At 40.2% G+C, this 13,754-nt stretch overlaps 3 protein-coding genes across 4 annotated transcripts in view; 2 read left to right on the forward strand and 1 right to left on the reverse strand.

Annotated features, from left to right (window-relative positions):
* Positions 1 to 2,862, reverse strand: part of SRSF11 (serine/arginine-rich splicing factor 11) — a 55,805-nt gene extending 52,943 nt beyond the window's left edge. For both annotated transcript variants that reach the window (XM_006862414.1, XM_006862413.1), the window contains exon 1: positions 2,775 to 2,862. The gene's annotated coding sequence lies outside the window, so the exon portion shown is untranslated. The remainder of the gene's footprint in view (positions 1 to 2,774) is intronic.
* Positions 2,863 to 3,002: 140 nt separating this feature from the next.
* LRRC40 (leucine rich repeat containing 40) overlaps positions 3,003 to 13,754 on the forward strand; it is a 97,074-nt gene continuing 86,322 nt past the window's right edge. Inside the window, exon 1 of the mRNA XM_006862416.1 lies at positions 3,003 to 3,153. Within this exon, the coding sequence (XP_006862478.1) occupies positions 3,003 to 3,153 (151 nt within the window). The remainder of the gene's footprint in view (positions 3,154 to 13,754) is intronic.
* Positions 6,942 to 7,568, forward strand: LOC102822175 (high mobility group protein B2-like). The gene has a single exon (XM_006862415.1). The coding sequence runs from the start codon at positions 6,945 to 6,947 to the stop codon at positions 7,566 to 7,568; it is 624 nt and encodes a 207-aa protein (XP_006862477.1). The 5' UTR covers positions 6,942 to 6,944.

The following is a 13,754-nucleotide window of genomic DNA, read 5'->3' on the forward strand; positions in this document are numbered from 1 at the left end:
AGAGAGAGAGAGAGAGAGAGAGAGAGAGAAAGAGAGCGAAAGTTTCCTGGTGTGGCTCTGTGAGTTAATGTATTGGAATGCAAAGTCAATTTGAACCACAAGGTGGGTGGTTCAAGCTCACCAGCCGCTCCTCAGAAACCCTATACAGGGTTGCTATGGTTCAAAACCAACTCAATGGCACTTAGCAACAAAGTAACACACACACACACACACACACACACGTAATTTTTTTTTTTTTTTTTTAAAGATCACTATTTGGTTTCATGGTAAGAAAAAACTCTTAAAATTAAAATAACATGTCAGTTCTAAAATGTTTTTTCACCTTTAAGACCCAGACTTCCTTTGCTTGGTAGGATAATACTGGTACCATTCTGCTGTTTATGTTTAGTGTAAAGGATTCCTCATAGCAAAGAAGAAAAAAGGGAAGAGATGCTCAAAACCTAAAAAGCTGGAATCATTCGAAACTGTTAAATAGCCTACCAATTCCTATCAGACTTGATGAGGGTATTTCGGAGTCTTGGTTGGTTTTAACCTCAACCCACCAGCTGCTCCTCAGAAACCGTAAAAAGTCAACAGTTCAAACCCACCAGCTGCTCCTCAGAAACCGTAAAAAGTAGGGATGGGGAACTGTTTTTTTTGTTTGTTTTTTGCCAAAACTTGTAACATTATTCATGGACCAAACAAAATTATCAACTTAAATCAGCCTGCTATATTTGGTCAAACATTTAATTAACCCACCCATATTTTGATGGCTGGGACAGGTTTCCATGGCAGGGCCAGAGCAAATGATTTTGATGGTCTTATACACAGAGTTCTGGTGTGGTACTGTTGGTTAATACCACTGACTGCAATGTTGGCTTGAACACAAGGTCGGTAGTTCAAACTCTTCAGTTGCTCCTTGGAAACAACTCTATATAGGGTAGTTATGAGTCGGAGGTGGCACAAGGGCATTTAACAACTACAATATAAGGCAGGCAGGCTGGCTAGATGTTCCCCGTTCTATGGTGGTGTGCCATGGAGTCTCATAGAGATGTATAGGGTTTACAGAAGCAGAAAGCCTCATCTTTCTCTGGCAAAATGGCTGGTAGTTTCGAACTGCTGACCTTGAGGTTAGCAACCCAACTCGTAACCACTATGCTACTAGAGTCGCTGGAGTTGGAACAAACTCCACAGCACTTAACAGGAGGCAATTTACCAGAATAGGAAGTATCTGGATTAAAGACAAATTCTATTTTTGTCTGTCTTTAAGTCGAACTGTATATAAATTGAACAATTAGATATCTTACATATATAACATCAGGAGTCCTGGTGTGATATGGTGGGTTAATTCGCCAGACTGCAATGCCATATGAATTGCAAAGTTGGTGGTTCAGGCTCAACAGCTGCTCCTTGGAAACCCTATACAGGGTCGCTGTGCGTCAGCGTCGGAACCAACTCCAAGGCTTAACAATATATATAACATCAAGTATTCAAATGTTTATTTAGTACTTTTGTATGAGCAAAAATATAAACATTTTTTTGAAATACTAAAACATCTTTAATACAGTACTTTAACACTGTAACGATTTGGTATGCGTAACAAAGTAACGCCTATTTATCAGTATGAACCACTGTATGCACCTTAAAATTATAATACAATAGATTTGAAGGGTTGGCCTATTATTGATATAACTACAGGCTGCACGTATGCTGGAGGTTTGAAATCTGGGGACTCCATGTATATGATGTTTTTTAAAAGTAAAGTCACTTCCAGCAAAGTTTAACCCATGTCACCCAGTAGATTCAGACTCACAGTTAACCTGCTGTAAATCTTTGCAGGAGCAGAAGGCCTCATCTTTCTCCCTCATAACAACTGAGGGGTTTCAACTGCCTGAGCTTGTTAGCAGTCCAGTGTTTATCCTCCAGTGCTACCAGGGCTCCTTCCAGCAAAGCATAGCACACAAATACCCAAGAACTATGCAAGCAGTCCTCAAAAATTTTTTGTTGAATATATCAGTTAAGGTTCATATTTCAGAGAGATGTTAACTCCCAGGTAACATCAACTTAATGAACAGAATTTTGATTTTTTTTTCCTTCTGAACTTGGGTCCATTTCCCCAAGAGCTCAAGATTTAAAGGACATTTGTACCTTCAGTTAATCACTTCAAAAGCCTATGAGTAAGAAGCCTTATCCCTAAATTAATGATAGAAGAGTGAACGAACTTTAAAAGTGGTTGAGAAAAACGCTTAACATTACAGAGCTTTAAGGCATAGAAATTAGCGGGAATTCGAACTCGCATCGCTACGGCTCCAAAGTCCAAGCTGTTTACGCTATACCAACGCTTGTGCTTCCGTTTGTCTTCCTGAATTGTTCGGTAGAGAGCACTTTATTAAATCCAAAGCTTTTTTTTCTCCCTCCTTTTATGTTGACAAGCCTTTCTTTTACTGCACATTGCCTCCTCCGCTACGCTATAAATTAAACACGACAACGGAGAAAGGTGAATCATTTTAGGAATGTACGACTCAGAATGTAAGACTGAAGAACAAGAAATCGGCTTTACTTCCTACGTCTGAAAGCCTAGCGCAACCACCGCAAACGACACAGGCTCTGGTCTAGAGAGGCTACAGACCGCGCCCAGGTCTCAAGTCCAGGCCCAGGTTGAGGCCAGGCGAGGGGCGACGAGAGGACTATTCTTTCCCGACGCCCTTGCCATGGCGGGAGCCTAAAGAACGTTGATGTCTCAGTAACAGAGCACATCATACACTCTAAAGCCTGACTTTTGCCGTTAAACGCACTTACTTGAGAGAATTCCACGACACAAGGCCGGCACCCGCAACCGGAAGGCCTCCTCTGTCCTCCAGCTCCAGGCGCTAACGATGACGACATCTGTGCAGCGCCGTAAATAGCGAAGGCCCAGCGGAAGACCAACAACTCATCGCACGCGGGAGGGGCAGAGCGGCGCAGCGGCGCTTGGTTTAAACGTCGTAGGCTGAGCCGCCTCTTTTGGGACGTGAGGTTTGAACATGTCGCGCTTTAAGGGAACCATGGAGCGGGATCCCCAGGCAGGTTTCAGAGCAGAGCGGAGAGACTGCACTACCTCGGTACCCCAGGGGCTGTTAAAGGCGGCAAGAAAGAGTGGCCAGTTAAACCTGTCTGGTAGGAACCTTAGTGAAGGTAAGATCCAGCGGTACGACCCTATTTTTCCTGTCAGAAGCACTTGAGGCAGTCAGCTTCCCACCATTGTCTCAGCCTCTTAGCTATGCTGTAATCCAAGCACACATTACATTTCACCAAAGAGCTCTAATGAAGGGAATCTGCAGGGATCGTGGCCAAATTTTAAACGGGTAGCTTTCTGCTTCTTCCATCATAAGCAATAAACAGTATAAAATATGTACCTAAATTATTTATCAGAGATGAGCTAATTCTTAGTCTCTTGAGCCTCAATTTTATCCTCTTGAGAGGCTTGGACAGTACTTTCAAGCAATTTGTCATGGCTAAAATCTTCTGTTTTGTGAGTTCAAAGTGAATGCTGCTTATTCTCTGTCTAGAACTTCTGTATGCTACTGAACAGAGTTCTAATTAAAGCAGTAATGAGCGTATTTCCTAAATATGCTCAGTAGGGTTCCTAGTAATCAGAATCAACTCGACTGATAAGGAAGTTAAGATGGCCTTAGTGAAGGCAATGAGCTTGGGTTTGGTTACAGATGCCATACAAAAATATTGAATTCGGGGCCATCCTAGAAAACATGGTAAAGGCTTTGCAGCAAGCCTTTACTATAAATGTTGTGAATGGGTGGCTAGATGTTCTTCTGATTATTTTTTGTGTAGGATAAAAGGAGAGAATAGCATTGTTCCTGTAATGTTTTCCTTGACTCATAGGTTACTTTTGATTTAAACTTTCCAATTTCCTTTTTAGTAATTCTTATTGTAGCATGTGGAGTCCTGGTGTGGCACTGTTGGATAAGCACTGGATTGCAAGGTCGATTTGAACTGCAAGGTTATCAGTTCACACTCAACAGCCACTTCTTGGAAACTCTATACAGGGTTGTACTGTGTATAAAGCATACTATTATAAATCGAGGCTTAATGAATAAAAGGCTATATATGAAATAAAATCTTAGTTCTTCTTTAAAGAGATTTTTTAAAAAATCAGTGGAAACATAAATATTTAAAAGTACAGGTGTGAATATGCACTTGCTTTTCTCAAACCTTGGAATACTCTTCCTCAAATACCTGCTTAAGGCTCCTTTGTTTGCCTCCTTCAGGACTTTACTCAGGGAGACTCGTCCTAACTACCCTATTTAGAAATGTCACTGTTAGTATTCTATCCTTTTACCTGTTAGATTATTTTAATACCATTTGTCACTGTCAAAACTTACGTGGTTTGTTTGTTTATTGTATTTCCTGTTGTTGTACTAGAATGTTAGGGTTTTCAATGACTTTTTAATTTTTTTAAGTAGATTAATAGACATTTTTCCCTGGCATTATAAAACTCCCCTGCCACTGAGTTGATTCCGACTCACAGACCCTATAGGACTGAGTAGAGTTGCTCCATATGGTTTCCAAGGCTGTAAATCTTTCTGAAAACAGATAATATCATCTTTCTCCCATTGAGCAGTGTTGGATTTGCACTGCTGACCTTGTGGTTAGCAGCCCGGTGCTTACTGTACAATGCCACTAGGGCTCCTTTCCAAGTCACTATGGTTGTTTCATAGTGTCAAGTCAATTCTAACTCACAGTGACCCTGTATAGGGCTTACAAGGGACAGCTGGTAGATTTGAGCTAACGACCATGGAATTTGCTGCTTAATGCTTATCCTGTAGCACCATGCCAGAACACTATTATTGTTGTTGTTAAGTGCCACTGAGTCGGTTCCAACACATAGCGACCCTGGATAGGATTTCCGAGAGCGGCTGCTGAGCTTGAACCACCGACCTTGCAGTTCAAATGGCTTTGCAGGAGCAAAACTCCCAACAGTTTAGTTAGCAGTTGAGGTTGCTAAATTTGTACCTTCAGAAGCTTCACTTAGTACATGGTACCTTGTATTAAATATTTGTGGAAAGAATAAGTAAATGAGGAGAGACCAAATGAAGTAGACACAGAAAATTCTGGAAACCCAAACTTCAAAGGAAAGATTAGAAAAGTGGATTGAGTGTTTGCTGGGAGGAGAAACTAAGCAGGAAGAGGGAGAAAGGGAAAGGGAAATTGACTGATGAATGACTGGCCAGACAGCACGACCATCTGTGTGTGTGTGAATTTAAAATATCATCAGATTTTTATTAACTTGTTTTTCTTATTTATTTTTTAAAGTTTTTATTGTGAACTGAGTGATAGTTTACATGGGAGAACACTGGCTTTACACCATTGTTTCATTGCAATGATTATAGTCTCTGTGAGTCATCATTCAACAGTATTTGCTTTTATTCCGTTTTTTGTTGTTGTTGTTGTGTTGTTGTTGTTTTTGTCTTTTGTTTTGGTGGGGCCTGTACACATATAAAAATCAATAATTTAAACAACAAAAGTGCACATTCTGCAAGCCTGCCTCGTGGCCATCAGCACCCAGTCCCTCTCTTTCCATGAGTCCAGAGTCCTCAGCTGCTCCCTCTCTTCATGTCCCCATCTCTGCCTCCATCTTTGGTGTCCTTGCTTCTCTGGATAGGTTCCCACATTCTGTTTGCAGCACGACCATCTTGTGAGCAGCTTTGGCAACAGAAGAGTGCCTGACTGAGCATATTCACAAAGGCGATGGGAAAAGGGAGGTTTTCTCTTTCCTACCCTACAGGAGACAGCAACTGTGCACATACAGTTCAGCCATAACCATACCCTCTGCAGCTCCATACAATAGGCAAGAGCTATACCAGCTCCTATACTACCTGATCAACAATAGACAGCAGCCAACACCCATTAAACCCACCTTTAATTGAGGTGCCCTAACTGCAAGCTGGAACAGTGTACACACTTCCATTCTCTAACTATACCCTCAGGAGACAGTAGGTAAAAGCCTGAGGACATATCAGCATACAATCATCAATTGAATACAAATATTTAATTTTTGTGTTTAACCCCACAGTGTCCTAAAGACAACAGTCAACTATAGCTTACACAAAAAAACGGGAGAATTGCTCAAACAAATGACCAAGATGTGAGCCTAAAAACATTTCTTAGGAAGAGAAGGTAATGGAATTAATTTAAAAATAACTCAAAAGAATGATATTTAGGTGCCTCATCTTTCTCCCGTGGAACAGCTGGTAGTTTCAAACTGCTGTCCCTGAGGTTCACAGCCCGATTCGTAACCACTATGCTACCAGGGACCTTGGGCAAGCCATTTTGGCTTCTCTGGGGGGAGGGAAAATGGAATGTATCATAGAATTGTATATGGAGAATTGGAACTGGAGGAGGGGCTTTGTGGGGACAAGAATAAAAACCATTTGTGGAGGGCCATGTGGCCTTCTGTCTGTGTCTACTGGGCTGGGCGCCCAATTTTGCAAAAACAAATTAAGAAAACCTCACTCACTAAAATGAGTACAGATTGGATTACTTGAGCTTTTGTCTGTATAGACAACATTTCTCACAATATCAAGATAAAAAAATTTTAAATAGGGAAAATGTTTAATAACAGAGTATCATCAAAGAAATTTAACACACCTGTACATCACACACACACAAAAAAGAAGTACATCAGAAAGATTTAGTAAACATTAAAGCAATGAAATTGAAAATGAGAAGAAAATCCACAAACAAAATGAACCCAGCACAGTAAATTATGTGGAACAAACACACCAGCAGCGTCATTAAAAAAGCACACAGCAAAATGACAGCTCTGCAAAACAAGAGGCTGAGAATTGCGCTAGCTAGAAACCAGTTCACGTGGGAGCCCTTGGGAAGAAGCGTCTCAGTAGGATTCAGCCGCTTCGCGCTACTCTGAGGAAAAGGTTTTTGACTCATACCAGATGCCGCGCCTCACGATGGGCAAAGGAGACCCCAACACACCGCAGGGCAAGATGCCTTCGTACGCCTTCTTTGTTCAGATGTGCCGGGAAGAGCACAAGAAGAAACACCCGGACTCGTCCGTCAACTTCGCCGAGTTCTCCAAGAAGTGCTCTGAGAGATGGAAGACCATGTCTGCAAAGGGAAAGTTGAAGTTTGAAGATATGACAAAAAGTGACAGGGCTCTCTATGACAGGGAGATGAAAAATTACGTGCCTCCCAAGGGTAATAAGACAGGAAAGAAAAAAGATCCCAATGCCCCTAAAAGGGCACCATCTGCCTTCTTCCTCTTTTGCTCTGAACATCGCCCAAACATCCTAAGTGAACACCCGGGCCCATCCACTGGGGATAGTGCAAAAAAACTGGGTGAAATGTGGTCTGAACAATCAGTCAAAGATAAACAGCCGTATGAGCAGAAAGCAGCCAAGCTAAAGGAGAAATATGAAAAGGATATTGCTGCATACCGTGCCAAGGGCCAAAGTGAAGCAGGAAAGAAGGGTACTGGCAGGCCAACATGCTCAAAAAAGAAAAATGAACCAGAAGATGAAGAGGAGGAAGAAGAAGATGAAGATGATGAGGAAGAAGATGAAGATGAAGAATAAATGGCTATCCTGTAATAATGTGTGGAGTATGCATGTGTGCTCAGGCAATTACTTAGCTAAGAATGTGAATTCAAGTGCAGCTCAATATTACCTTCAGTATAAAAACTGTACAGAATTTTGTATAGCTGGTAAGATTCTTCATAAAGAAAATACTTTTTTAAAATGCAGCTTGTATCTTTTTACAGGGCTGCTACATACAGTTAGATATGAAAGCTGATGTTGAATGTTTCTAAATATTTAATGGTTCTTTAATTTCTTGACATATGTATGGTAGCACAGCAAACTCCTAGGAATTAGTTTCAGTAGTAAATTTTGGGTTTTTAGGATGTTGCATTTTGTTTTTTTTGTTTTTTTTTTTAATTTTGTGATAAAATGATGTATGTTTAAAAAAAAACACAGCAAAATGACAGCAGTCAATTCAGACCTATTGATAATGATACAGAATGTAAATGGATTAAATTCATCAGTCAAGAGACAGAGAATAGCACAGGATCCTTCAGTATGCTCTCTTCAAGAGACATCAAATAGATGGAGACAGCCTAATGCCCATCAACAGAAGAGTCGTTAAAACACTTTGGTACATACACACAATGTATACAACGTTTAAGAATAAAAATGAATCTTCAAAAGGCCTTACAACATGGATAAACATGGATGGGATATTATGCTGAGTGAAATTTGTGAAGCACAAAAGGACAAATATTGTATGAGGCCAATGTTGTAAAAAGTTTTCTTAGTGAATAATATATGATGTTTGTTGGGGGAGGGTGGAGGGAAAATTATTCACAAGCTAGAGGGTTAATATGGGTGACAAGGCAGGCAATATACAACAAGAAAGAGGTTAACAGTAGAAAGATGAAGGTATATAACAGAAACGCAATAATTAAAGTGAATAGAGATAAATACTGTTAACTGTTGATACATGGAGGGGATTGCAATGAAACAGTATTTGATTTGTTGAATGTAAAACTAATGATCTGCTCTATAAGCCTTCGCTCAATTCATGATATAAAGTTTAAAAACGAAAAACAAGTAAATGAATCAATATTTCCAAAAGTTAAATGGTATGTAAATTAATGGTATTGACTGGACCCAAGTCTATCAAAGTTTTAGGAAGTGAATGTTTTGACTCACCTCCATTATGACATGGATTCCTGCTGTTTAGGTTATTAATGTATAAGCAGTTCAGCACATACCTAGCACATGCTACTTGCCATGAGGTCAATTCCAAGCCTAGTGCGTATCCTACAGTGCTGCACCGGGACTTCTAGAATTCCTATACTCGTAGAGACCCTGTATAGGGTTTCTGAAGAGCCTCTAGTGGGTTTGAACTACTGATCTTGCAGTTAGCAGTCCAGTGTTTATCCTACAGTGCCACACCAACTCTTTGACCTAGCAGATCTTCATGCAACACTTCTGGCACCAATCCAGCAAAAAGCTTGCTGAGGCCAAGATGTTTGCTTAAAATTGAAAGTGCCAAACCATGTGAGATCCCAGCTTCAGTAGCTAGTCATCAATTTTATATTTTTTCCACCAGTTTCTGGATTTCAGCCACAGTTTCATCATTATTTGAAGTTCATGGTTTTCCTTCTCTGCTCATCTTTGAGGTCTTCCTGACCCTCCAAAAAACACTTGATCTATCTAAAATCAATTGATTTTTATGGGCAGTATTCCTGTAAACTTGATGCAAAGCTTCAGTGATTTGGGAAGATGTCCACTGAGTTTTGTTAAAAATTTGAAAAAGAACCCATACTAAAAGGGGTGGAGGATTCTTTGCTGGTTACTGGGATGTGGGGTAGGAATAAGGGGAGGGAGGGGAAGGTGGAGCACAGGATAGGGAATAGACACAGGATAGTTTGGGTGCTGGGGAGGGGGCAAGACACAAGAAGGGGAAGAGGAATGGAAAAACAAAGTGGATGGGAAAACAATTAGGTTTGCATAGGCTAAGTAGGACAGAGGTAAATAATGATGTATGCACAACCTTGGAACAGCAGGGCTCTCGGATACGGTGATTGAGACATGTTTGGAATGGACAGAAGGGGGCAAATAATGTTAAGATGCTTGGCTGTCTTTTGAATCTCGGTTTCCCTGGCATACTTGAGGGCCAGAGAAAGGAATAGCCAGAAATATCACCATAGAAAGCTTATAAGTCTGTCTTCTGCCTATAATTGATTGGAATACCTAAAATGGGGCTACAACTTGCCCAGTGAAGGAGGCGTCTTATGGGGGCTCTGTATTACATAGGACCATAGGTGGAATCCTGAACCCCATCCAGACTCTACTGAGGTGGGAAATTTCCACTTGAAAGGACAAGCAGACCAGCCTGGAGCAGCTAGAAGAACAGAAGATACTTCTTGAAAGAAAGACCGACAGGAAGCATACAAAACAATATAGGCACACTGACTGATTACTATAAGAACAAGCAAGTTGCTCATCCAGAAGACATCAAGGCAAGTGGTCGTGTCCCCTAACAGCAAACCCACTTCCAACACTAAGACTCAATGAGAATACATGCTCTTATTGGTGACCACGTTCATCACCAATAAGGGGAAGTGAGAGAAAAACAGCAATGAAGCTGCAAGCTAAGCCCTTCAGTAGACTCCTATGAACCCGGGTGGCCAGCAGTGTAGCAAGACCTGGGGACTTTTGGGCCCAGAGTCAGTGACATGGCCTCAGAGGACTTGAGTGGAGAGTGAAGCGTCCAGCTTGTAAGAAGAGAGGGCATATGCATAAGAACACCCACACTTGCAGATAATACCCACTTGACCTAGCTTCCATGACTCAGAGCTTACCTAGAAGAAGAAAGAAGAGGAAAACAAGTAATCTGATACAATTTGATGAACTTGACCTATACCTATGTATGCAGTAGTTCAAAAGAGGGAACAAATCTTTACAGCGAGGATCATTCTCCTCTCCCCCAACCCCCTCCACACACAGAGTAGACAGGGATGGGCAACTTGGACATTAGCTACCCAAAATGGGGTGGGGGGTGGGGCTACAAAGGCAAGAAGTGACTAGCTTACAAGCTTTCAAGAGGGAGCCTAGATCCAGAGGGTGTGGAGGAAGGTAGAATCTCCACTGAGTAGTATCCAATCTGTCTGTGTGGGGCTGATAAAGGAGATGTGGATAGGTCTCTTGTGATACAACAGTGAATAATTGTTATTAGGAATGACTGTGAGGGTTGGAAATGTAAAGGGAGAAGTTTTGTAGCAAAAGGAGGGGAGTGACTGACTTTACAGTCTAGGAGCCGGAGGTCCCTGGGACCATCAAGGATAAAGAATGGAGAGCACGATGCCAGAGATGGAGGCTGAGATGATGACGTGGAGAGATGCAGCGGCTTTAGACCCAGAGAGAGAGAGGGTCTGTGTGCTGACGACCAGGGGATATGAGAAGGGGAGGTGATGCAGGCTTGCAGGGTATACCCTTGGGTTGGTTGATGATGCATGGAGGGATTGTAACCATGGCAGTGAAACGATATACGATAGGATGCATGTAAAGCTAATGTTCTCCCATGTAAACTATCACATAATTCACAATATAACATTAAAAAAATTGATATTAGCCCTGATTTCAAAATCTTTTTTTTCCATGGCACAAAAATAGAAAGCAACCTGATGAGACTAGGACAAGTATTTTTGAGAGAACTTGTCTATGGCCATTTTGTTTGGAATAATTCCAGGCATGTATGAACTTGAACCCTAATATCAATACTCTTTGACTTACCTTGTTATGTGTATGTTTTTAATTTTACTTGACATTTTAATGACTGTAATATTCTATCACATGACTAGTATAATCTACTGTATTTCAATATTATCAGCATTTTTTAAGTTATCATTTTGAGTGATAGTTCCATAACTTATTTTGAAAGGTATACCTCAACAGAAATAATTGTTGATAATGAACTTCAAAGAAGACTTTTTAGTAATGACTTTTTTTATGAACAGCAACTTGAAATATACCATCATACTGACACTCATTTTTGCCTGACAGTTTCTATTTTATAGATTGGTAACTATTTTTAAGATGGCTCCACAGAAACCTTTAATAATTAGGATTATATTTATGCCTTTTAGCTCTTCATAATTTTGTATGGGGCAAGGTGACATGAATCTTGATGTTATGTACCCTAGACGAAATTGGGGTACTTCACAATGATTAATGAAGAATGAGCAATAAGTCGTTATTTATGGAAAAGCAAATTGGTATGTTAGCAGTTCTCCATCCACTGATAGTTCCCAACAATTTTGTTAATAAAAATAGATGAATAATGATCAAATGTTCACATTCATTTAGGGTGGTTGATGGGTACCAGGTGTTTGCATTATTATGTTCTGTGTTAATGTCTTGTGTTCCTCACCTATCCCCCCCAAAAAACAATTTGTTATTGATTACTATGTAAGTAAAGTCATTTCAGTGTTCTAAAACATATGCGTAAGAGAAAAACGTGTATAGAAATAGTCTATATTATCTTATTTTGGCATATTAAGTATATAAAATAATTTCTCCCATCTTTTTTATATTGTTCAGTCTCTTTTGTTCTGGAGGCTTTTGCTGGTGGCGACATAAACCTGTGTGGCAAACTGATAGCTATTTAAAAAAAAAAAAATAGTAACATTGATTTTTAGTCAAATACCTAAGTGAACTAATTTCGGTCGACTTCTTCGATATTAGGTTCACATGACAATTTCTAGACTGATTTATGTTTTTCATTTCCACAGAACCATCCATACCTACATACCAAAATAACAACAACAAATTTTATGTTGCTTTTGCACTCAAAAGAATTGAAAACTAAAGTTTTTGGTTTTCCTTTGCTTTAAATTTAAGCCCCTATCGCAAAGAGAAGCACAGGTTAATTCACATTCTGTGTATTTTTATTTGCTGGAGATTCAGTGGTATAGTAGAGAAGTGAAGAGTGCCTAATCAGAGAGAAAGGGTGAAAGAGAAAATATTAATATAGATACCTTATTTATTTGATTTTATGGGTGTAAGTCACACGCATCTTGAGTGCTTTGCTTCTGTAAAATCATTCTAATAACATTGTTGTTGTTGTTGTTAAGTGCTGTTGAGTCGGTTCTGACCCATAGCGACCTTGAACAGGGTTTCTGAGGCTGTAAATCTTTACGGGAGCAGACAGCCTCATCTTTCTCCCGCAAAACCGCTGGTAGTTTCGAACTGCTGACCTTGTGGTTCGCAGCCCAATTCATAACCACTACGCCACCAGAGCACCTTTCTAATAAAATTACACATCCTGAATTTTACTTTAGTGTTCTGAGCTTGTAACTTTGACTACACCTTTCCATTCAATCTGTGATGGCTTTGAAATAATATATAATGGAAGTAGGCTATAACCGATGATATATCTGATTAGCATCAACTCAAAACTTTATATAGCTCTGGTAGCGTAGTGGTTACAAATAGGGCTGCTAACCTCAAGATTGGCAGTTCAAAACTACCAGCCGTTCTGCAGGAGAAAGACGAGGCTTTCTTCTCCCTTAAAGATTTACAGCCTAGGAAACCCTGTACAAGGTCACTCACTATGAGTCAGAACCGACTCCACAGCACACAACAACAACAACAACATGCTACCAGAGCTCCTTAAAGACCATGACTTGGACCAGGCAAACCTCAGTCTTTAAAGTAACATCTTTGCTTTTTAGCACTTTTTTTTTTTTTTTTAAATCGTTACAAATTCAATCTTTATTTGTCTTTGGGTATTATATTACATATAAACTTACAGATATGACATCAGTAAATTAAATGCTTTTTAACACTTTAAAGAGGTCTTTTACAGTAGATTTACCCAATGCAGTCTATCTTTTTTATCCCCAAGACCATCGAGTTGATTTCTTCTCATAGAAACCCTATGGGAAAGAGTAGAACTGCTCCATAAGTTTTCCAAGTAGCGTAAGGAGCTATGATAACATAATGGTTACAAATCGGGCTGCTAACATGAAGGTTGGCAGTTTGAAACTACCAGTGGTTCCACGGCAGAAAGATGAGGCATTCTGCTTCCGTAAAAATTTACAGCCTTGTCCTCCAGAGCTTCTGCGTTACATAAGACTGTAGGTTGAATCCTGAACCATATCCAGGATCTTCAGAGACGGGAAATTTCCACTTGAAAGGATGAGCAAACCAGCCTGGAGCAGCTAGAAGAGCAGAAGCTACTTCTTGAAAGAAGAA

Source organism: Chrysochloris asiatica, unplaced genomic scaffold (assembly GCF_000296735.1).
Source record: "Chrysochloris asiatica unplaced genomic scaffold, ChrAsi1.0 scaffold00048, whole genome shotgun sequence".
NCBI classification, from domain to species: Eukaryota; Metazoa; Chordata; class Mammalia; order Afrosoricida; family Chrysochloridae; genus Chrysochloris; species Chrysochloris asiatica.